The sequence below is a fragment of the Furipterus horrens genome, unplaced genomic scaffold (genome assembly GCF_987537825.1).
Source record: "Furipterus horrens unplaced genomic scaffold, mFurHor1.1.pri manual_scaffold_4, whole genome shotgun sequence".
Taxonomy (NCBI): Eukaryota; Metazoa; Chordata; class Mammalia; order Chiroptera; family Furipteridae; genus Furipterus; species Furipterus horrens.
The window spans coordinates 155,379,963-155,406,176 of record NW_028327174.1 but is presented as its reverse complement, the minus strand read 5'-3'; the positions used below and the strand labels follow the sequence as shown (position 1 = coordinate 155,406,176).

The 26,214-nt window shown below is 39.7% G+C and overlaps 2 protein-coding genes across 3 annotated transcripts in view; both read right to left on the bottom strand.

Moving 5' to 3' along the window:
* Positions 1 to 26,214, bottom strand: part of PIP5K1B (phosphatidylinositol-4-phosphate 5-kinase type 1 beta) — a 326,134-nt gene that overhangs the window by 212,225 nt on the left and 87,695 nt on the right. The gene's annotated exons all lie outside the window — the stretch shown is intronic.
* On the bottom strand, positions 21,554 to 22,931 carry PABIR1 (PP2A Aalpha (PPP2R1A) and B55A (PPP2R2A) interacting phosphatase regulator 1). Its single transcript, XM_090275860.1, has one exon. It carries the CDS (start codon positions 22,791 to 22,793, stop codon positions 21,927 to 21,929), a length of 867 nt encoding a protein of 288 aa, XP_090131986.1. The 5' UTR covers positions 22,794 to 22,931; the 3' UTR covers positions 21,554 to 21,926.

The window sequence follows — 26,214 nt, the reverse complement described above, 5'->3', positions numbered from 1 at the left end:
CGGTAGATGTTTGTGTCCATTGAAACTTATTAAAGAGGCAAACTCAGGTGGACTGGGAATTTCTGCCACCTGTCATTGGCCCTTTGCCCTTTCTTCCAAGGCTGGCACACTTGAGAACAAGCGTGGGCAAAGATTCCATACACACCTGGTTTTCCTTTCCTGTTATCCCTGGCTTTCCCCTACCTCTCTGAACATGTCTTGGTCTCTTTGACAGACTCCCTTTTTCTTGGCTTCTCTTAAATATTCATGTTCCTCATGGTCTTCTGTATTTTTCTCTCTTCTTCCGAATAATCTCTTCCATTACCAATGGGTTCACTGCAAACTACTTGTAATAACTCCCAAATAACTCTTGAGTCCAGGTCTCTTTCTTGAGCTCTAAATCTACATTTTCAATCACTTTTAGGGTTCCTACAGTGTCTTACAGGCACTATAAGCTCCATATGCTTCGACTGCAGTTTATCATACTCCACCCCACGCTACCGTCATCCATCTAGTTATCCAAGCTGGAAACCAAGGGGCCACCCCAACTTCTTACCACCCCCACCCCCATCCTACAGCCCATCCAAGTTCTTTCTAATCAATCTCCTTCATGTACTTTGATTCTGACTCTTTCTTGGTCTTTTCCTTGTTACTATCTTGATTGAGACTTCATTTCTTGCACAGATTACTGCTTTAGCCTCCTAAAGTGTCTGCCTTATTGGGGCATAATATTGCTAAAGAAACATTTCTAGAATGCAAATCTGCCTATGTCACTCTCCTTAAAATCCTGCAGTGGCTTCCCACTGCTTCAGGGAAGAACCCAAAGCCTTTAGCATAGCATGTGACCTCTCATGGCCTGGCCTCCTTAACTCACTTAACCTTGCTGCCTGCCCCCAGTGGCTGCAGCCACAGGGGATGACTTACTGTTCCCAGAAGCCTTGTGTCTCCTGCCTCGCCTCCGGCCTTTGTAGTCACTCCAGAGCCTGACATTCCACTGCCTTCTCTCCCTGCCTAGGCATGTGCTATACTAAAGACTTTGAGTTCAGGATGCAGTTTAGGTATCACTCCCTTCTAGGAATCCACTCTTACTCCTAGGAAAGCCAGGGTTCAGTGCCTCTCTTCAGTACTCCCAGGGTGCCCTGTCCCTGTTGTGACACTTACTGACTGCATTGTAATCATGAGTTTAAATTTCTTTTCTTTTCAGTATACTATCAGTCATCTTCGGGGCAAGTAACCTCTCTGTATTTATCTGTAAAGTGCAGAACCTAGCACAGTGCCTGGACCATGGATAGACTAAAAAGTTAAAAGTTTAATAAATGTACCTATGAGTATGTCTGCCACACTAGGATAACTGTCTTCAGGGCAGAAAGCATTATTTTCATCCTGACGAGTTAAGTCAATAAATGTTTAAGCTTAACAAATATTTTCTTCTTCCCTTTTAGCATTGGTAATAAATGAATGCTCAGTTTTGAGCAATAAAACAAGATGAAAAACTAGGATAGCAATCAATTTAGCATTCCAAATACTTCCATGAGAGATTTGTTTTTTCCTTTTTCTTTTCTTCTTCCCCTCCTTCCTTCTTCCCTTTCCTTCCTTCTCTCCTTTCTCCCTTTTCTCCCTCCTTTCCTTTCCTGTTCTATTTTAGGTTCATTTTACAGAAGTTTCTCTCAGTTTCTTCAAATGGGTTCTCTTTTTAAATATTTTTAAAAATATGATTATAAATGCAACTCATATCTATTATAGAAATATCGGGTAAACACAGGAAATCACAAAACAAAATAAAAGCAGCCGCAATCCACTGCCCAGAGACGCTCACAGTTCCCCCTTGGGTATCTTGTGTTTTCTGTGACGCTCACACACAACCCTTGCTCGCCATTGGCTCGCTGCTTTAATGGCACAAGAGGCCAAAACAGGCCACAACACTCTGGGGCAAACCGCCACCCTTCATTTCATTCAAATGCAACACAGCATTAGTCACAAAACAAAATAAGACCCCATGTAGCAACCGCTCTAAATAGCAAAGACTTCAACCTGAGTTTGAGCTTCTCGTGGAGGGAGCTGCTCTTCACCTTCAAACCCTGCATGGGGTATATCTATAGCACTGCGGTCTGCAAAGTAACCTTACCTTTAAGCGAAAACATAATTCTGCATTTTCAGTTATTTGTTGGATGAGACTCGGTCCACTCTGACAAAGAGTTCTTGTCATGTGGTGTATTAAGTTCACAGGAGTAACTCCTAATCTTATTATTAAACTATTTCAATTCCTATAGTTTGAAAATGGGGGAAACTTTTTCAAATTTTCAGCTTGAGGATATATTTCAAATCTTACACAACTGGCAGGCTGCCTCAAAGTTCACCACAGTGCTGACACCTCCGTATCAAACATACCCTATTTTCTCAGCATCAAGGACTAGGATAAGCCTGTGGCTCTTAATTCAGTCCAACTGAAAGAAATCCAGAAAGAATGGAGCATTATTGTGATTAGTAACAGCCCACAGGAAAAGTACATACCCTTTCCCTAGCGTTAATACTGCTAAGTCTCCCTGGAATTCCAACCTTGCTCCAGCCCAGGCTTGTTTCTCCTTGGAGAGCCTGCCTTGGGGAGTTGTCATCAGAATGCACAGGACTGGGCCATGGCTCAAGGAGGGCACACAGCAGCCCTCCCCGTGATCCACAATTTCAATTCACCTTATCAGAAGGCTAGCAGAGGAGTCTGGGAAAAGTAATGACTTAAAATATCTATGGACAACCTATGTGGGGGCAGCAGGTGCTAATGGAGAGGCCTGGGAGTTCTGGGAATGGCATGGAGAGCTGTGGCTTGGATCAATAGTTTCCTGTCTGAGTTTTTGGGGGAGGGGGAAGGAGGAGATGCAGATATAGAGGCAATAGTTCAAAATATTCTGACAATGGAGCTGCTTATAGCTTGAGCATCTTAATAATTTAATAGTAATGGAGAATTTAGAGCCGGGTACCCAAATATCTTATTCTCCTACAACCTTGGGAAGCTTAGAACACCTTTGTTTGAATGACAACCTTCTCCCACAAAAATCACCCCTTCAGATTTAGCAAAAGCCCACTTCTCTCTGGAAAATGAGCAAAAAGATATCTCCACCAGGCAGAGTCAACCCTGCCAAAAGGGGGCACTTTTCCACAGCATGCACAGGGCTTGGCAGCTGAGTGAGGGCTGGAAAGCAGCCCTTGTCTGCCCTTCAGCCTGGCATCTTTGTAGAACCACAGAGCAGTGCTGCACCTTCTAGGCCATCATTGGGATGGGCCTATCAATCAGCAAGCAGGGAGCAGTGGGATGCATCTATCAGTAAGCAGAGAGCAGTGGAGGTTCAAAATGATTCATCCCAAGGCCAGAGAATCCACAGAGGCCTGGATTACTCCTTCTTTTAACAAACCTCTGTGTATGGGCAGGTCCTGTGCTCAGAGCTGGGTGAAAGGCATGGCCCAAACCCCCTGCACTGGCACCAGGGAAAGCCCCTCCCCTAACCGCAAGGTCCGGGAAAGAGAACAAATGGAAGCCCACGTACCACATGCTATGAGGTTTTGATGGGGGACTCAAATACTGGAAAATTTTAGTTTCAGGTAACAGCTAATAAGCTTAGTAAGAATGTATGTAAAAAGCTATTGTTTCAGGAACCGGAGGTATGACCCACCTTGATTCCAAGAAACCATAAGCAGTCCCACCTTTGTGCCTCAGGAGGAAGGCAAGCAATTCAAGATGGTATCTGAGTCACTGTACTCCAGGGTGACCACAGCCCAGGACACAGAAGAAGGAATGCTGCAGCTTTTATCCAATTATCCCATTAACCTTTTCCCTGAATTCCTTACCTACTCTTCTCCTTACAAAAAGGGCCCATTTCTACTGGAATGTAAGACGTCTATTAGGGCACAAACCTGCTGTCTTCTCAGATCGCCGACCACCTGAATAAGCGCCCATAAAGATTTGATCCCTGTCTCTGCTTATTGGGTCTGGTAGGTGACATGCAGTATGGACACTGGCTTTTCCAGTTTCAGTTTCTCTTCACTCACCAGCCTGAACTGGGCCTCTGCTGCCCACATGCACCTTGGCCCCCAACAGAATTACTGTTTTCAGTTCCTCAAAGGAATGTGCTGTGGGAAGAGCTTTGAATTTAGAAATCTTGGACTCTTCAGGGTTCTGGGACAGAACGGGCTGGCTCCTGACCCCTGGCCTGGCTCCTTCTCTTCCCCCCTGCAGTCCTGTCCCCATCTCCAAGAGCCTTGTGCACACACGTGTAGACACCCCTGCAGATAATGCTCATCATCCTTCATGCCCAACGGTGTACTCCCTGGGGCATGGCCCTCCCTCAGGAGGATGGCCTTGGGAAAGAAGCCCAAGCCCTCAAAGCAGGCTTTGGGTCATTTAGGTAGGGAATTCTGGCATCTGGGGCCCTGGTTCCACAGAGTGTGGCATGGAAAGGAGTACCTGGGCTCCAGCTGGGAACATCGCCTTGTTGCTTCATGGAGAAGGGGCTTAGCAGAGGAGAGCCAGAGGAAGGGCCTTCCAAGTGCAAAACCCAGATTAGAGGCAGGGCCCCTCTTGCCTGGGTGGAAGAGCAGTACTGTCTAAGAAACAGAAGAACTGACTGGCAGCCACAAAACAGTGTAATTGGTGCTCAGATGAGTGAATACAGGTTGCTCAGGGGAGCCCATGGCTGGGGCACAGCCTGGACTCTGGGAAGGCTCCTCTGAGGAGGCAAGACCTACCTGAGCTGTATCTTAAGTAATGACTAGCAGGGAGCAAGGTAGCAAAAGCTGGCATGAGCATTTCCAAGGCACAGAAATAGCATTTCCAAAGGCATGGAGCTGGGATAACATGGTGCCTTCTGGAAATTAGCAGTTATTTGTCATGGTAGATACAAAGGTACAGATGTTGGGGAGAGACCTAGCATAAATCTGGAAGGTTCTGCTGGGAAGAATCACCAAAGAGGACTTCATTCATTTGCCATAAGGACTGAATTGCTGATGAACAAAGGATATGTACTACAGATAAAGTTTCAGTATTATCAATTATACTACAAATGTCTTTAAAAAAAAAAATCTATTAAATCTAGTTTACTGTTGGGCAGTGTGGTAATCTCAAATATGTCAGCTAGAGCCCAGACCTTTCTTATGCTTTGGGCCTACATGTCCAAGCCACAGCTCCCTTTGAGTTTCTCAGAAACGTATTAGACATGATAGGTCGTAAAAAACTAAAACACCTCTGCTCCTGCCCTTTCTGACTTCCCCGTCTTATTCAATGTCACACCAATCCTCCCCATTTCACTCTCCTCCCTCACCAAGTCCTGCTGGCTTCTCACAGCAACCTTCTCTCCATCCTTATTGCTATCCCCCAGCCCGTCGCCAGCATATCTTGCCTAGATTAATGCAACAGCCTCCTCATTGGTCTCCCTGCTTCCATCTCCCCAGGCAAGAATGACCATAAGAAGGAAATCTGTTCAGGATAGTCTCTTGCATAAAAATCCTTTAATGCCTCCTGATTGCATTTAGAATAAAATCCAAACTTCTTACCTTGACCTACCTAACCTCTGTTGCCTACCTTGCTTTTGAACCTCCTCTCAGGTTGTTCTTCCCCTTACTCATTTGGCTTCAGCCTCACTAGCCTGATTTCAATCCGTCAAACATATCAAGCTCTTTCTCGATCAAGGAATCTGCACATGCCTCTCCTCGTCTGTGATACTTCTCCCTGACCCTATCAAAGCAGGCGTTTCTCTATGATTCAAGTTCTCAGTCCCTTGTGTATTTCTTTCCTAACTTTTACTTTAATTGGCAATTGTTTCATTAGCTCTCATCTATTTCCCCTCACTATAATATAAACTCCATGAAACCAGGGAATTAATGTCTGTTAGAAACTAGAGATAAAGTTGTTCCTAAAAGCTCACTGTCTGGCCCATAGCAGGTACTCAAGATATACTATATATACCAAGTGAACAATGTTACAACCATATTAGAAATTCACCTATTTATTACTCTACAGGTTTTGGTTAATTACGCTTCCTAAACTTAAAAATGCTTGTTTATAAAATAAGCTCAAAACTAATAAAGGAATCATTATACTTTTTGGAAGTTTAATTCAAATCTGGACTTCAATACGTTATCTTTTTCAAGTATTCATGTTGACTACTATGTGAAATTCTATGGAGAAATGTTTTAAAAATTATCATGGATGTAAATTCATTTATCAAAAACAAAATCATGGCAGTAACTTAACAGTACCATTTGCTTCATTTACTGTGGAAAATATTTAAATAAGATCACTATGGCTTTCTTACAACGTATCTACTTAGTCTAAATCTCCAGTTCCTTTCCACTATAAACTGACTGTTTGAAATCTCAGAATGTAGAGCTCAAGGCTTTTCTGATGCTAAGATCAACAGATGTGCACAGTGATCTTGATCATATTGTGGAATATTACTAAGAGCATGGAAACTTTGGCAGATAATATGAACTACAGTCTATTCTTTCTATCTCTGTGAATCTACAGTCATAATTTCTACACTATTAAATTTAAGACAGGGAACAAAGTATGTCACTGAGATAGGAAGTACTAACAAGAACACCTTATTCAATCATGTCCATTTCATTTACTCTTTCAGAATCAAATGATTTATTAATTTCCTAAAAAGAAACAATTAGTTAAAAAAAACCATAAATATAGAAAAATAATAAACATCAAACTAGTCAAAAATTTTTTTAAATTTAACTTGAGAATTGTTTTAAATGAACATTGCAATTCTTGTTTCCTAGAAATTCCTAGGATACACACTGTCTCTTGCACACTTTGCAAGACACTTTTCACAGTCTCCTCATCTCCCAAGGGAATGCCTAGTCACTGAATGTGCTAAAGAGTTACTTGCTCTATAACACCTGTTATTTCCTTCCTCTTGATTCCTGTACCTTCTTGGATATGGGTCATTATTTACTGCAGCAAAATACTACAAAGCACCGTTGGCTTTTTTTTTTTTTTTTTTTTTTTTGTATGTGTAGCCCACCAAGAGCTGTGTGAGGACTCGCTCACTCCTCTTTGTAACAGCAGCCCCCAGCACAGTGCCTCTAACATAGTAGGTGTTGGCCAGACATTTACTGCAAAAATAAAATGACTAAGTCACCTTATTATTCCTTTTTCTTAGACCTATAAATTTGATGACTATATTTTATAACCCCAATATTGATAAACATGACATAATAGAGAATTTTTGTCATTTTGTGGTGCATAAAACAGAAATATGCTACTTTCAATGACAAGACTTCTGAGAAGTTCTGGTGGGCAGGTGGAGGCAACGTTTGATAAAATCTTGACTAAGAGAATGCAGAATCTCAAGTTTCCACAGCTATGAAAGATGGAAATGGTGGTAACCTTAAATCTGTGGGGCAAATATCTAACTCTGGATTCCTTCTCAGCACCCCCACCCACTGCTGCAGCCAGAACAGTAATAACTGACCTACTGGTGACTTCACTAATGCTGAATTACAGACCAGGCTAGTTAAAAAGTAAAGACCTCAGTACAACATTTTCCTGATGACATTATCACAACTCTGTAGCTTGGATCAAATGAAGAAAAGGCTGTCTTATATTCATAAATAAAATCTGAAATACACATTATTGTCAGAACTATGCTTTCTTTTCAGTGACACACAGGAGGAGCTCCAAATGTGACCATTAAATACATCACTCAAAACTGGAAAAGGATGCCTTTTAAATGGACAAAACTAAATTAAATTAATATTCCAGCTATTTTACATTGGCAAGTCCAAGGAAACTTTGTGGTCTTTAAATTTGATAAGTTGTTCAGGTGTACAAAAGAACACTGTTGGTTATTGAGAAAAACTGTAAAATCCTCAAGGGACTAAAACAGTTGGTTAACTAATATAGTACAGCCATAGAGGGTAAAATAACACAGAAATATATTTAAAGATTTAAAGCATTCATTGTATATTAGATGGGAAAAAGCACCTTATGGAGCTGACTGCGTAGTAAAATGCCATTTTGTGTGAGAATTACACATGCACACTTAGTCACTGAAAAAGCCTGGAACAACATATGTAGGAGAGGAAATAGTGGCACCTCAGTGATTTGTACTGCTTTTCTGCTTACTGGCACTTCCTAGTTTTCAAAATTAACTAATATTGCTTTCATAGTTATAATGTAATTTGATTGTTTTCACTTATTTAGCTCTTTCCTTCTAATATTTTTCACATTATAAAAATACATGGCTTACGACAGGTTGCTTAAAAGTAAAGGTCACCTAAGCTCCTCTCCTAATTAGACAGAATTTGATCGACTGTTCTAAAGTTAAAGCAGATTTCTGTATTCTAAGCTGTGAAGTTGTTGGAAAAACCCCAACAACTTTCATGGTTGTTAGAAAAACTAAAAGGAAAGAATATTGACTTTATATGCCATCAAAGTTGCAACATCACTTCCCTGGACTGTGCATTATAAGTAAGAGTTTAGTCACAAAGATTTTCTAAAGCCTAAAACCACTCACAGCGTGCAGCAAGGAACACATTATGACACGCATACCATAGTGTCCATGAACAAACATTCCATATTTCCAAGCACCATCTCCCATCATTAACAAATACTGAGTTCCTTCTATAGATAAGAACTGGTATTAGGAAAGAAACATAAGCCACTGTCCCCTTCTTTCAGGTAATCTGCCATAAAGGTAGGGGCTTACTTCATATATTACATATAAATATATAAGTATAAATATATAAGTACATATTATATATTTCATATATTCAGGTTTCCATTTATTCAAGTTGCCCAGTTTTCTGATAAATAATTTTACGAGCCTTATCCCCTCTAATCCTTACTACTTTTGAGGTAGGAACTACTCCCATTTAACAGATGAAAAGACAAAGGCATGCAAAGGTTAAGTCATTTGCTTAAAATCACAGAGCTGGGAACTGGGAAGGCTAGGTCTGGAATGCAGTTCTGCAAGTCTGCAGAGGCTGTGCTTTTAACCATTACATTACATGACCCCCAACCTCCCCCGCCCACCATCACCAGTAAACAACAAAAGTAAGAACTACAGGCAGTAGGTAGCACAGTGATTCAGAGGAAAGCAATACTACCTAGATCCCAGAGAAGCAGAGGAGGCTCTGTGGAGAGAACAGCATTTGATTGGCGTCTTAAAAGACAGAAATGCAGGGAAGTGTAGTTCCAGAAGAAGGCATTTTTTTTTTCCCTCCTGGGTACAAACACGGCTTCGATGTCCCTGAGTCCTCTTCTATAAAGTATTGGAACAGACTGACTAACCCACAAGAATGAACTTGACAATATTTTATGATTAGAATAAATTCTGGGCAATTCAAAGTAAGGAAAACATTCTTTCTTTCTTATCATCACTGGAGTTCTCCTCTCCTGCTGTTCAGCAATAATTTTAAAAAGGAATAAGAAAAAAAAAATCTGTTCCTAAATAAAATTTAAGAGGACAATGAACTACTTTAAAAAAATTCACAGCACTCACTGAAGGGGAAAATGTCTCTGGGTTAGGAAACTGGGCCAAACTTATAGAAATAATTGTGTCACGGGTGTGGTATTAAATTTCAATTTAAAAGTGAAAAAAAGCCAAGAGAAAAGAGTGACAAGGGAATAAAATGAACCAGACAAATTCATGAAGGAAGTGAATCAGTAAGTCTTTGGTTTTTAACAATTTAATAGTTTATTAGTGTTTGGAGCAAAAACGTTTACTTATGGATTTTTCCCCTTACAATAATGAAAAAAAAAAAGTTTCATTTGCCCTTGTTTCTGCCCCAAACTATAATAATATGTGATTAAATATAATCATATATGATGGGATATTTCTTATGAAATGCTTAATAACAATTTACCAATAAGGGGAAAGGGATGACCTTTCACTTTAGTTCTTTATCCTCAAGGATTAAAAACAAAACAATCTAATCTCTTTTCAGCCACCTGGCTGTCTCCAATTCGGCTCATCCTCTTCACTAAACCTTTTCTAATCAGACTTCCACTCCACCATTCCAATGAAATGACTCTCACCAAGGTGCTTGTAACTTAACTGTTACTAAATCTGGTGCTCAATAATCAATCCTCATCTAACTTTCCAGCTGCAACTGATACACTTGATCATCCTTTTTCTTTTATTTTGAAGGGGTTTGTATTTTCCTTTTCAATTATTTTTTATTGATTATGCTATTACAGTTGTCCCAATTTTTCCCCCTTTGCCCGCCTCAACTCAGACCCTCCCCACTCCCTCAGGCATCCCCATACCATTGTTCATGTCCATGGGTCATGTGTATACATTCTTTGGCTACTCCGTTTCCTATACTGTACTTTACACCCTCATGGCTATTCTGTAACTATCTATTTGTATTTCTTAATCCCCTCATCTCTTCACCCATATTTCTCCACACCCCCCACCCATTTGGCAACAATCAAAATGCTCTTTGTATCCATGATTTTGTCTGTTCTTGTTTGCTTAGTTTGTTTTTTAGATTCAATTGTTGATAGATTGGTATTTATTGCCATTTTATTGTTCATAGTTTTTATCTTCTTTTTCTTAAATAAGTCCCTTTAACAGTTCACATAATAATGGCTTGGTGATGATGAACTCCTTTACCTTTACCTTGTCTGGGAAGCTCTTTATCTGCCCTTCGATTCTAAATGATATCTTTGCTGGGGAGAGCAATCTTGGCTGTAGGTCCCTGCTTTTCAAGACTTTGAATATTTCTTGCCGGTCCTGATCACCCTCTTTCATCCATTTTCTTCACATCGTTTCTAGGATACCACACTCCTGGTTGCTCCTTCTTTTCCTTTTCCTGACCTCTTAATGTTAGAAAGTACCCCAAGATTCAGTTCTTATAATTCTAGGCATGCAGTCAGGTGACTCCTAGTGATCATATGCACTATTTTCTTGATTTTAAATATAGTCAATAGACAGCCAGCTCCCAATTATCTTTATATTTCCAGCTCAGCCCTCTTTCCTGACCTTTGGACTCAAATATCCAATTGCTTACTTTACATTGCCTCTTGAATGTCTAATAAAGATCATTTATTTCACATACCCCAAACTGAGTTCCTAAAGCGCCCTCCATCCATCCTCATGCCCACAGCCAAAAAAAAAAAAAAAAAAATTCTTACTTCACTCAGAGATTTCCACATCTGAGTTGATGGCAGCTCCATCCCTCTAGTTGCTCAAGCCTAAAATCATGGAATTATCCTTAACTTTTCTCTCCCATGTCCACCTTAAATCTGTTAGCAAAATCTGCTAATTCTACCTTCAAAAATATCTAGAATTTAACCACTTCGCCCTCACTTTTCCCCAGCTACCACATTCACCCAAATCACCACCATTTCTTACTTGGGTTGCTGGAAAACCTCCTAACTGGCCCTCTGTTCTAACCCTGCCCTTCAGTCTGATGTCAACACAGCAAGAGTGTTCCTTTTAAGATCTAAGACAGAGCATGTCTTTTCTATGATAAAAATCCCTGCACTGGCTCTCCATCTCTTATAATCAAAGCCACTGTCCTTCAATGGCACACAAGAACCTATGCCATCGTGTTTGCAACAATCCCCACTCCTGCCCACCTCTCTAAGTTCCACTCTATTTTTTCCCTTTAATCACTCTGCTCCAGCCACCCTGATCTCCTTACTCTTCCTCACTCTATATATTACGTGACTTATTTATCTGTCATGTTTATTGTCACCCCCCCCCCCTTTACCTTATTAGAATGCAGGCAGAATATGTACTCCACAAGGGCAGGAGGCTTTGTTTTGTACATGGATGTATCCTAAGAGACTAGCTGGTGTGAGGCACATAATAGGAGCTCAAACCAAAATTGCTTAATGAATGACTTTTAGTCCCTTGGCAAACCATAAAGCCCAGCCATGTGATTTGATTTGTGCCACTGTCTCACTACATTCCTTCCTCTTAAAAATAGTCTGTACCATTTGTTCACCCATTTACCCATCCACCAGTCATCCACTCAAAATACATCTGAGCGACTATGATATGCTACGCACGTACAGGCATTAGGGATGGAAGTAAAAGGCTGAGGCTTTGTTTTCACACAAGGTGACTAGACAGGAAATCATATGAAAACAATTGAGCCTGTTGACTGCCCTTATGGAAGGAAGCCCTGGGTACAACAGCATCACAACAGAAAGCCATCTCACTGACCAGGGCTGGAGAGGCAGGGCCATCAGGAAAGGGTCTCCAGGAGATGTACTGCATGGGCAGAGTTAGTTGAGGAACGAAGGTTGGTAGGGACTGTAGAGGAAAGAGGAAGAGCCATTCTAAGCAGAGGGCACAGCTTGTCAAAGCACAGCCCATCTATAGGAGCAGGAAGCCTTGGGGCATCTCAGGCAACTCAGAGTGGCTAGTCCAGAAATTCAGGGGATATGTGGAAGTAGAGGGGTCTCTTCACTCATGCTGCATGATTTGATTTAATTCTGAGGTTAAGGGGTCACCACTGAAATTGCATTTTAGGTTTGCATTTTAGAAATATCTGGTAAAGAGGAAAACATAGGCAGTAAAATTTCAGATATGCCATGTAATAATATTTTCACCAATATATCTCCTGGGGCAAGGGAAATAAATGAAAGAATAAACAAATGGGACTACATCGAACTAAAAGTTTCTGCTCAGCGAAAGAAAACATGATCAAGATGAAAAGGGAACCAACCCTATGGGAAAACATACTTGCCAGTGATACCTCAGAAAAGGGTTTGATCTCCAAAATATATAAAGAATTTATACAACTTAACACCAAGAAGACAGACAACCCAATTAAAAAATGAGCAAAGTAACTGGACAGACACTTCTCCAAAGAGGACATACAGAGGGCCCACAGACATATAAAAGGATGCTCAACATCACCAGCCATCAAAGAGATGTAAATTAAAATCACAATGAGATACCACCTCACACCAGTCAGAATAGCTATCATCAACAAATCAACAAACAGCAAGTGTTGGCGAGGATGTGGAGAAAAGGGAACCCTACTGCACCGTTGGTGGGAATGCAGCCAGGTGCAGCCACTGTGGAAAATAGTATGGAATTTCCTCAGAAAACTAAAAATGGAAGTGTCTTTTGATCTAGCAATTCAACCTGAAAAATTCTGAAATATCAATTCAAAAGAACCTATGCACCCCTAGGTTCATAGCAGCACTATTTACAATAGCCAAGTGCTGGAAACAGCCTAAGTGCCCATCTGTAGAGGAGTGGATTAAAAAACTGGTACATTTACACAATGGAATACTACACAGCAGAAAGAAAGAGCTCCTACATTTTGCAACAACATGGATGGACCTGGAGAGTGTTAAGCTAAGTGAAATAAGCCAGGCAGCGAAAGACAAATACGGTATGATCTCACCTAATACAGGAAACTAATGAACAACACAAACAAACAAGCAGAATAGAACCAGAAGCATGGAAACAAGGAACAGACTGACAGTGACCAGAGGGGAGTGGGGAAAGAGTAGAAGGGGGAAAGAAAGGGAAGGGTCTAGTCAAGGAATTAGTATAAATGACCCATGGACACGGACAATAGGGTAGGGATTGAATGTGGGGGTTGGTGGGCAGGGTTCAGGGGAGCAATGAGGGGAAAAATGAGACAACTGTAATAGAAAAACAGTTTTAAAAAAGAAAGTAATATCTGGTAACAAGTAGTGGGGTAAAATAGAACCTTTAGAAAGACTATATTGACAGGCATAGAATTGGTATAAAATTGGTATAAATTGGTAAGAAAAAGACCTCCAAGAATTGTAATTCTTGACTCAAAGAAACTTGGCTAGTGTTAGTATTATTATTATTTACCTTTTTTTTTTTTTTAGAAGGTTCAAAAGAAATTAAAAGACACTCAGAAAAAAATTTAAATACATCCTGATTCCACCCCAAATCCCCAGTGAAGTGGAACAAAGAGTAAACAAATATTCATAAAGAAAACCTCCATCAATGCCATGCTTTACTCAACAGGGAGCTCACAGTGATAGCCCAAGAGAGGGCTCATATGCCAAAAGAAATACCCAATGCATCCATCATCTCCCCACTCCCATTCTCTCCAGAACATCTCATATTTTCCTTTCCAAAAGATATTAACACTCAACAGCTACTTGTCATTGGACTCCGGTAATCCTCCTGGCATTGCAACAGTAAAATCGTTCTTTGTCCTTAAAGCAAGGGGCAGGTATTGCCTGAATCACAGGAATGGTAACCTCTACCAACTATTCTACTTTGCGAGGGCACAAAAGATCTTTCTCAATTGTCTTCTTGCACAACATGCCTTGCCAGCCAAGCCTTAGACATTAGTTTGGTTTGGAACACCATTTTAGGCAATTGGAAATGAACAAGAACTATCCCTGGCATTGATACAGAACTAAACTTTTGCAGGTAAATAAAAGCAATAGGTTTTCTCTTCTCTAGCTTCTGTCATATGGCCTTAGAATTTGTTAATGAGTGATTTTTACCTCTCCCCAAGTATCGATTCTACAAGTTCAAAAGGAAATATAGAAATCAGGCACAGAGACCCTAGTACCAGAACCAAATACCTATTTCTCTTTCAGGGCAGCACCTGGAATTCAGGAAGTAGATGTACAATCGAAGCACAAAACATTCTTGTCAACGGTACCTCTGTGTGTTTGCACAGGTACATGTATATTTGGTTGTACCTGCATGAGACTTGACTATATGTTGTCTGCCTAACCTCTCTATTATAAAATTATTTTTTCAAACTAGCCATAAATAGAACTAAAAATCACTTTTTAACAGATTTAAAAATACTTATTGAACTTCCAAAAATGATACTAACCTTTTAGACCAAATAAATGTCTAATGCTGGCACATGACACTATGAAACTTGAACTCTAAGCACCAATTCTAAAATGTGTTCAAAGGAGTTTTCCTTTTGGGGTGTTTCCACTCAACTCTAAAGTGATTTTATAATAGTTTTAAAAAAAAGTTTCTCAAGGATTGTCCAATTGTTATGAATTTAAATCTCTGCCCTCTGTGGCGAGCTTCTTATAGAGCTTATTATTTAGGTAATAAAAGGTTTTAGATCATGCTGTTACTTTTCCTCTAAATAATGATAATTTTTAACTTACAGGGTTTTGGTGGAGGAAGCAGGGGCCAAAATGGTTCCTACTTTTGTTTCCCTAGGAACACTTACATAAGGACAACCAAGGATACTGTACATCTCAAATTTGGCAAGGCGTATATATGTATGTGTATATACACATATATAAAGAAAATAAAGAACCACCTGAAATGTGTGGTTTTCGGATTTCTTACTTCAAATAGCAAATTAGTTTAAAAATATGTAAAGCGTCATTTCCTTTTATACCACTTGTTTTTTACTTATTACTAAAAATAATCTCCTATAGCTTTCTCTAATATGGTAATAATGTCTAAAGCCATATTTTTTATAAACTGATTTGATTCAAAATAAAAGCAGCAGAAGCAAGCTGTAAAATTGGCTTTATCTCAAATAAAAATGTTAGTTCATAAGGAAAAGACCAAAAAGACCTAAATTCAAAAGGAAAAAAAAGTATAAAACACTTAAGAAAATGTATTTGTTTTTCTCATCTGTTAAATGAAAATAATCACAGCAGCTACCTAACAGGGTTGTCATGAGGATTAAATGAATTCATACAAGCACTGAAAATAGTGTCTAGGCCCATATCGAGTGCTCAATAAATGTTAGCACTAATTATAATTATTATTGGCAACAGCTCATGTTATTACACCATCTTTTGCTTTCTCAGTAGGGAAAGCAGTCTTAAAGGGATTATGATCTTGTGAAAATTATGGCTGCCAACTAATGATAGCCCTATTGCACAGAGGGAGTACACTGAATAAAACTGCTCAAGATTCCTCAAATTCAGAAGAGGTAATTACAGAGGAATCAAGTGTTTCTGAAGGCTATTATCTAAAAAAGAGAGAAGGCCTGTTCTGCATTTCCCAGAGACCATGAATTGAATTAAATGGTGGAAATTACAGAGGGAAATGTCTGCTCAGTAAAAGACTTTCCAAAATTTCAAAAGGGAATCCTCATACACTGTTGATTGGATTGTAAACTGGTGCAACCACTATGGAAAGCAGTTTGGAAGTTCTTCAAGAAATTAAAAATAGAACTACCATATGACCCAGAAATCCCACTTTTAGGTATTTATCTGAAGAAATCCAAAACACGAATTTCAAAAGTCATTATGTACTCCTATTTCACTGCAGCATTATTTACAATAGCCAAGATATAAAAGCAATTTAAGTGTCCAATAATAGACAAATACATAAAGAAGATGTGGTATATATACACATGGAATATTACTCAGCCATAAAAAAGAATGACATCTTGTCATTTGCAGCAACATGGATGGACCTAGAGGGTATTATGCTAAGTGAAGTAAATCAGGCACAGAAGGCACATACCACACAATTTGATTTACATGTGGAATCTTAAAAAAAACACACGAACAAACAAGACAGAACATTTTGATTGTTGTTAGGGGGTGGGTAAAAAAGGGGCAGGGATTAAGATGTAAAATAGGCCAGCTATAAAGTCATAGGTGTGTAGAGTACAGCATATAAAATATAATCAATAATATTGTAATAACTATGTATAGGGTCAAATGGGAACTACGCAGCGATCACTTCATAAGTTATATGAATGTCTAATCATTAGGTTGTATACCTGAAACTAATATTGTATTAGTTTCAACTGTAATTTAAAAATTAAGGAAAAAAATCAATGTTCCAACAGCTAAAACATTCACCTTATAATATGAAAGGACATTTTGAAGGGTAGAGTATGTTACTGAGTATGAAAGCAGGCATCTCATTAGTCAAGGATGATAGAGAAAAGATTTCTTGGTAAGCCCACAACATTGTTGTTGTTAAGATAACAATAATGACAACTATCACTGTCACAATGAGAAAAAGGATAGTTAACACTTTTACAAAAATTGCCCAGGATTGCTGTAATGACTTTACATGTAATGAGCCATGCAATCCTTATCACATCCACCTGGCTCCACAGTCTGTGTTCTTAACCATAATATATTCCCCACCTCCATTTCAGAACGCTGAGCAAGTTACTTAATCTCTCTGTACCTCCATTTCCTCATTTGTAAAATGAGGACAATAATAGCACTTACCTCAGATGATAAAGATTAAATGAAATAACACATTTGTTTAGCATCTAGAACAGTGCCTCACATATAGCAAATACTTTATATATAATTTTTAAATATATTTTATTTATTTTTAGAGAGAGGGAAAGAGGGAAACATCGATGTGCAAGAGATACATGGAAAGGTTTCCTCTTGCATGCCCCCAACTGGGACCTGGCCCACAACCCAGGCATGTGCCCTGACTGGGAATCAAACCGGTGACCTTTTGGTTCACAGGCTGGTGCTCAATGCACCGAGCCACACCTGCCAGGGCATATATATATGTTATTTCAATTTTAAATAACATTTTTTACTTGAATGGCAAGTTAGGGAAGGCATAAACAACTGTCTTGGCTATAATGAGTCATATGACTCAAAAAATTTTTTTAATCAAATAAGTGGAACCTAGGGCTTGCTAATGTAGGATTCTCCAACTAAAAAAATATTACCCCTGAAAAACATGGGCAGAACTGTTAACGTGAGAATTCTGCAGTGAGAACAGATTCTCTGTATACTTTGCCATAGCTGATTGTAATGTAAGATATTGCCAAAAAAATGGCCCATAACCCACTGCTGACTTCTCTTCACATCCCCAAGGCCCTGGCCAATCACTCAACTCCACTTTCAGCCGAATCCTTAATTGCTTCACACACGGGACTTTACCTAGTGCCTAGTACTTAACCAACTCCCAAACATAGGTCAATCCAATCCACTTTTGCACCTGCCATCTGATGTGGTTTAATAAATCTACTCATTTCTTTACAGATTCTCAGAGGCAACATTTAAACCCTTATTTCACTCAAGCTTCCAAGTCTACCTTTGCTCCACCCTCAAATATCTTAGATTCCTCAATAATTGGAAAACAGCAGATACAAATTCTTCTCATTTTTCATACCCTTTCCTCCACACCCATAAACTCCTACAACAGCATATTAATTCAACATTTAGATCTTCGCCTGGCTGTTTCACCCTCCCTCCCCTTCCCATCCCCACCTCCCCACCTCCCCACCTCCCCAGTGCTTTCAGACCTACTCTCTAAGACCATCTCTCTCCTATTCCCTGATGCTACCCAGGAAATGTGGGTGACATTGTCATCTTTGGTTTGTTGTTGTGGCAACTATTCCTGTCTCCCACATCACTCTTGGATTTTCAAACTCTTTCTACTCATCTATAAACAAGTCTATAAGAAAAAAAACCACCTCAATCCTGCTTCCCTCATAAGCCTTGAGACTGTCCCCATTTTACTGCCAAATATCTAAGAGTAGTCTCTTGCTATAGGTATTTAACTGGCTGGACTAATAACTGTGAATCACCAGAAGGCAACCTGATACAGGTTATTCTTGATTGCAATCAATCGTTTAAGTATGCTTAAAGGTTCTGACATCCAGCATCTGCAAATTTAGTGACCATTAATTATTTTTTCCAATTATCTTGTTTTTAACAAACATAAGAAAGGAAAATGTAGCACAGAGATTTTTTACATATGACAAACTATACTATAACTAAATGTCATGTGCTTTGGGATTCCTAGCATAAAGTTTATAGACTGGCAGAACTAATACCCTGAAATAGTTTTTTAAAGGGTAATTCTTACATGATCTGAGTCCTTACATTCTACAGAGTACTGACTGAAGTCATGAACAATAACATAATAATGTAAGTTGTCTATATGAACTCTTGAGACTCATCTGATTTAAAACTTACTGCCTATGTAGAAAAACAAGCTTACAGAAACAAAAGGTTTCTGTTTCTCTATACCTTCAAGAAAAATGATCTGGCAAAGTGACTTAAAATAGGAGAGAACATCATGTATTAAGCAAGCAAGCCAGTGAAGGTGGGGCACAGAAAACAAGGGGAGGGAGAGGCAAGGGCTGGATCCCCCAAGGCCCCCTGGGCCAGAGCCCAACCATTCTGGCACACCATAACAACAGCAGGAAGCAAGTAAAGAGCTTTAAGGCTGGGAGATGGACCAGATTTGCAATTTTAAAAGAATTACTCTAGTTGCTACACAGAGAATAAATGGGTAGCCAACCAGAGCAACTGTGAACAGGACAAATGGGAATTAGAAGGCAGCTCCAGAAGCCTAAGAGGGAAATGATGGCATCCTGGATCAGGGTGGCAGCAGAGATGAAAGTAAGAACATAGATTCTGGAAAATAAAATCAGTAAGATTCAGGGAATGATTAGATAGGGGGGAAGAAAGGATGAGAGAAGTAAATGACATGTTGGTTTCCTGAATTTACATACATATATACACAGAAATGTGGAATAACACATCTTGTATAATATATACAGTATCGACAGAAATTACCTATGGGAAGATGAATTTTATATATGAAAAGGCAGATTTTCATTTTTTTAACTGTATAGACATCTGCATTGTTTAAATATTTTTATAATCATCAGGTATATACTATTTCATAGTTAAATTCATATGCAATAAAAAGAAATAAAGCATTTGCCTGGCTGAAAAGGATAGAAATAGGATTTTAAGAAGGAAAGATTCTGTCTGAAGGTACAAACATATAAAAGTACATGGCGTATTGCAGAGTAAGAAGGAAAGATGTGTACTGGGACAAAATGCACAGATGATTAAAGCTTCTAAGAGTATGGCCAGTTCATTAAAAAAAAAAAAAAATTATAGGAATCGGGGAAGCATCTAGTTTTTAAGCAGGGGGCTGAAAACTCAAGTTCATATTTTAAAAAGGTCACTTCAAAGGCATTGTGAAGACTGGGCCAAAAGGGAGGTAAGAAAAAAGGCTGGCAGATCACTTAGGCCAGAACTGAAGCTAAATTAGTGGCAATAGAGGTATTGAAAGGGAGAGAATTGAGCTTCATTTCAGAAGTAGACAGGACTTGGTGATTAAGCTGGATGTGCCAGCCAGGAAAAAGGGAAAGTCAAGGATGTTTCCCATGGCTTCTAGTTTAAGAAATTAAAATCGTGGTGACATCATCAATTTAGGTAATTCAACAACAGGTTCAATGAGAAGACAACATATTTTGCTTTAGAGATGCTGAGATTAAAGTACCTCTGGAAGCAGCTCAAGGTGCCCAACAGGAAATTGGATATACAGGTTTGAATTTGAGGAACAAGATCAGGAATGGGTACATGAACACTATTGCCTAAAAGAGAGAATTTTAAGCCTCTGCATATCATCTCACCCCGATGTAATTTCACCGAATTCTTGAGTCAACTTTTAAAAGTTGACCAGTCTATTTATTCTCACAGCTGTAAAAGTTCCACATAATTGTTAGGCTCTGTAGGCAATAACTTTAAAAAGCCAGAGATTTTTGTCTTGGTCTTTTAGTAACCCCCCTTATCTTTTCTCTCTCCCTCCCTCTCTAGTTAAGAATGATACATGAAGTATAATATAAAAACATTATTAAACATTTTCATATTTTGTCTTAATTTTAAAAGACAAAGAAAAGTACACTTCACAATTCTACCTTTAACAAAACCTAAGTCAAATAATGATTTACCTATGTGACTCTCCACTGATTTTCTCTTGCAAGTCACTGACCCTTAATTGACTGACATCCCCAAGGCACTCAACTCCAGCTGTAGCTTTAACCACAGAAGTTCCTGATACAATTCCACAGTCCTGTTGTTGCTCACTGTCAGAAATTCGAGTCACACTGTACCTTTGTCTAACCGATGATGCGATGATGCCCTAGTTTGGCGGGAGGTGGAGAGGAAGGACCTGTTGGCAAGGAAACAGCTGCTTCCTTCCTGTGCCAGGGAAAACCAGGAAGGTGACAGATGGGCAGAGCAAAGCAAGCAGCCAAAAGTTGCTATGGCTTCTCATTGGCAATGATTTTCATTGAGGCGTGATTGGATATTTTAAAGCATATTAATGACTGAGAGAGTTTTATCTGCCTGGATGCTCTGCTGAAGTTCAACAGGGCTTCCCCAAACATTTTCTACATTTGAAAATCTTTTAAGTTTTCAGGGGTACAAAGAACCTGGCCTCAATCTATGCGCAGTGAATTAAGACTGCAAGACACTATCCCATTTCACTTTAGGATTATACCCAAGAGAATGCACTTCCTGGTTAAAAAAATTCATTTTCTTAGAGTAGTTACATTTGTACAACTTACTAAAATTACTATTAAATTTCATTTAAAAATGTTTTTCTTAAATGTTTACATTTATGTTTAATTTCAAAAGATTTGCTGCAAACGTTTATATTTTGTTATCATTTCCCCTCCCATCCATTTCTGTACCGAGAAAATTATATATCCAAGGATTCCTGGATAAAAGAGACAACCACTGGATTGATATAACATGTTTTAAAAATAGAGTAAATACGTAAGTTATTGTTCATCAAATAGAAATCAGCAATCACTAAAAATAAAATTAAAATTAGTGTGGGCATGAAGTATGGAATTTTAAAACATCAGTTTACTATACTGATTAATTCAACATTTATATTTGCATCAGAACTTAATAATCCCATAAATAAATAGAGCTCTCAATTATTTTTTAAAAATCAAGGGATAACATATGTATTTAGACATATTAGCAGCGTAAAGATGTATGCTTCAACACACTTATTGGGAAGTATTACTACACTGAATTCAAGGGAATCCGCAGGAACCTGACATAAAAGTTCTCTAGAATATCAACAATTCAGGAAATTCCAAAAAAGGAAAAGGGTCAAATAGGAAATAGCCTCAAATTAATTGACAAAGTTCAGTGCTTGCTCCAACTTGATTTTTCTCTCCATTGCAAAACAAAACAAACAAACAAATAAACAACAACCGAGTCTCTGGGATGGGTGGGGGAGTCATTTGGATGAAAGTTCATCTACTGGAATAAAAGGAGAGGCCGCTTGGGCAGGCGACACCGGAGAGTCGGTGGTAGTGCTGACTTTCGCTGGTGAGTTACAAGAAGATCCAGCACTGCTGCTGTTTCCATCAAGGGTATCGGAAGATACACAAACACCAGGATCTGACAGATGTGCAACGTCAGAAGAAAGCATGTTGGTGATGCCCTGGAAAAATCTCTTTGGCTGATACTCAGTTTCCATTTCACATTTTCTTTTCAATGGTCCAAGAACACTTGGTCTAATGCAATTAATGGGACTCTGGCTTCTTCGAGTAGTAAATCGGGTCGTTGGGCTGGGAATAGGACTTGGAGGCAATCCATTGCTACTCACAAAACTTTGCAAGGATGGTGAAAAACACTGCTTCCCAATTCCCCGGGTGGGAGATGGTGCTGGTGACACCGGAATGAAATCGATGCGCTTCGGGGAGGAGGATTTCTCCACATCGTTGTCACTTAGGCTGAAACTTTCCTCCCAGGAGTGGCTTATCTGCATTGCGTTCTGCACCTCGCGCTCGTGGACCGTCTCTCGGTTGATCAAGTCCATGCCCTCCTCCTGTTTGATCTGGTGCAAGCGGCTGCTGTGCATGCGGACTGGGGAGGCTGGTAGCAGCAGGCCATGGCGATTCGGGAACGTTGTGCTGTTCCGCCTGGCGCTCGGCGCCTCGGCCTGGAACACCGGCGAAGTGTCACTGAGGCCGTGGATCAGGGGGGCGCTGTTAGACCTCCTGAGGCCCCCGCCGCCGCCGCCACTGCCGCCGCCCTCCGTCGGGCTCCCGCCTGTACCCGGAGGCAGCTCCAGGTCTAGCTCCATCTTTTCCTGAGCCATGTCGCGGGCTAAGAAGGCGGGGGCGGCGCTCAGTCAGAGACCTCGGCCGTCCATTCCCCGCAGTCCAGGGCCGCTGCTGCTGCTGCTGCCGCTTCTGCTGCTGCTGCCGCCGCCGCCGCCACCGAGAATCTGTCAGCGGTCTCAAGCCTCGGCGCATGCGTATCCCTTCGCGCAGGCGTTCTGCGACACCTCCCGTGGCGCCTGTTTAATGCGTTATAGCTACGCCGCAGTCGTAGGAGGAGGGGCTAGGAGTGGTTGGGCGGCAAGTTTCTTACGCAAATTGCTGTTGAGCGCAAGCTCGTATTAACACGTTAATGAAATTATCATATCAACTAGCATATATTTATTAAATAAGAGCTCTGAAAGTGAGGCCCTTGGTGACGTGAGGCTGTGAGAATGGGGAGTGCAGCTTGGCCTAACCAGAGAGGGCTTCTCTAAGGAAGGGGCGATCTCCTGAAGCTACGAAATGGGTGCAGTGTAGAACTGCCCAGGAAGCGGAAAGCTAGGGCTTCCAGCCAGGTGGCAGGCAGGAACCGGGATGGGAGAGAGGGCTGGGTAGCGGGAGGTGGTGAAATAGAGCAGATTCTCGTCTTTATCCTAAGAACAATGAAAACTCCTAAGGTTTTCAAGCACGGGTATAGTAGCAAATGAAAAGCTCGCTGGCTGCAGTCTGGAGAATAGATTATTGGGAGATTAGAATTTACAGGGCGCGGGGGAGGGGGCGAACAGGAGGAAACCCTCTAGGCCAGAGAATATGGAAATTTGCACTAATACGGTAGTGTGGGAGAGGAGATGGATAGAATGGTAAATTTGAGAGCTGCTGGGGGGAAAAGCAACCTGTAACTGCATTACTGTTTCATTTGCAGTCATATTTTTAGCACAAGCATATGTATTCAGTAATGTTCATTCAATATGAGGGATTAAGGGAAAACAAATAGGTCTTCAGACTTAAAAAGTAAAAACACAACACTTGGCTCATGTAATTACTATAAATTTTGGTATCCCAATAAAAAGGGTTTATATATAATCTTTTATTTATTCATTCAGTCAGTTTTTTTTCTGCATACCTATCGTGTTCCAGGCACTGTGCTAGGAATTGGACCCTAATATGAGGACATTTAATTTCAACCAGGGGGGCAAAGAGATAAATAGGCTATTTTTATATAGTAAAAAAATAAAATAGGTTATGATAGAGCACTACTTGTAGAAGGGAGGGGGCAATTAGGGCTGAGATCAAAATAAGAATCAAGACATGCTGACATCTGAGGGATGACTATTTCAAGAACAGAGGACAGCAAGTGCTAAGGCCCAAGGCAGATATGAGTTTGGTGAGCTGGAAGGAAAAGAAAAAAGGGCCATGCATCTAAAGCATAAGGGGGACAGTGGTAGAAAGTAAAGATGGTTGGATCTTGTTCTAAGTATGATGAAAAGCCACTAGGGAGTTTTAAGCAGGAGAGTGATGTTATCTGGTTTACATTTTAACTATCACATTGGCTCAGTGGCAAATAGGCTGAAAAAGGGCAAGGGTGGAGGTAAAAAGATGGATTAGAAATCTTTCCAACAGTACAGATAAGAGATTACTGGACTAGGGTTGTAGCAATAGATATGTTTTGGAACTATTTAGAACCAATAGGATTTGTAATGGATTATATTTAGATGATGAAAGAAATAGATGAATCGAAGATAATTCATAATTTTTCTTTTTCTTTCTTGAACTCGGTAAGTAGATGGCAGTATCATAAACTGATATAGAAGAAGTACGTTTAGTGAAGTAGAAATTAAGAGTTCTATTTTGGTCGATTTTAGCTGAAGGCAACTATTAGGTATCCATGTGGCTATATGAAGTGAAAGGAAGCTTAGTGGTTTTTGTTCATCCCCCTCTTTTTGCAGCGAGGAAAGATCCAGAGAGGCTAAGTGTCAATCAGTACTAGAATCCATGTCTCTTGGTTCCTAGTTCATGTCTCTTTCCACTATATCTCAAACAGCTTTTAATTTGAATTCCCTGTGAAATACAGGTCCTGATGATAAAAATAATACTGACTATTCATGCATAAGATTATATAGAAACTAGTTTAAGCTTTCCAAGTAGCAGGCAGTAGTCAAAGAGCTTTACATATAGTATCTCATTTAATCCTCACAACAACCCTATGAAGGAGGTATTGTTGTTCTCATTTTGCAGGGGAAATTGAGTAAAGTCAAGTCCCCAAGATGACAGTAAGTAGCAGGACCTGGATCCAGAGCCTGGACATGACGTTACCAATATTGCTGTTTTCCACTTCCAGGTTGTTAGCAGCTTTGTAAAGGCGATGGCTTTTGAGACAGGATTTGAAGGATAGTTATGATGCTAATATAGAGATGACATTTTACATAGAAGTGGCAGTATGATAATAAAGTAGTGAGTTTGGCTAATACATGAAGTACATGGAAAAGAAGAGTTATGGGGGAAAACTTGGAAATATTGGAGTGAGAGAATTGGAGCTCTGAATGCCAGGAATTAGTGTCTTTATTTAATATGTGAGACAATAGGGAACTATTTAAGATTTTTGACAAGAGCAATGACACAATGAGAGCTATACTTGAGGTAAGACCTGCCAGGCAGATCAATGATGGAGCCAAATGGAATATGGAAAGAACATTCTCTAAGTGCTTACTATCTGCAAGGCATTTTAAACACTCTACAGTCCCTCTTAATCCTCACTGCAGTACCATATATTAGATATTGTTATGTTCATTTTATAGAGGGACAATTGAAATTCAAAAATTACAAAAGGTACCACAGCTATATCGACAAGCAATGATCTAAACTATTTTGAACCAAAGTCTCATTTCAAAATCTGTATGATTTTTGCTGCATTTACCATGGATTAGAGGAGAATTTGATGGCTAACTCTGAGATGAAAGTAGGGTCTAAACTAAATTTAGGAATGGCAAAAAAAAGACAAATTTGGAGCCAACAACAACAACAACAACAACAGAACCTGACTGCCTGGATGTACAGAGTATGAAGAGAGAGGAGTCACAAATGACTGAAGTTCAAGCATGAGTGGTGGAAGGAATAGTTAAACAAAAAACAGAAGAAAGGAAGAAGAGCTTCCAGAAGAAAATTAATGTTAAGTAGTAAAAAAGCATCAAGTATAGGGCATCTTATCTTACAATATCCACAGCATATTGCTAATGTATATTACTAAATTATTTTTAATGTGCCTTAAATATGTTGACATTGTTAATCAATGTTTGAGTAAACACAATTATTTTAACTAATAAAACACAAAGGTGGTGGTAAGTCCACAAAATCAAACATCTCTGCCATTTGATTTTTGCCTGAACACACCCATTAGAGATCTTCACTTGTTTTCCTGTTCCTACCCTTGTCTCTACAGTCAATTTTCTACCCATTGTTCAAGGTCAACCTTAAAAACAA

Coding starts and splice junctions, on each gene's coding strand:
- PABIR1 (XM_090275860.1), bottom strand. CDS start 22,793: ATGGCTCAGGAAAAGATGGAGCTAGACCTGGAGCTGCCTCCGGGTACA.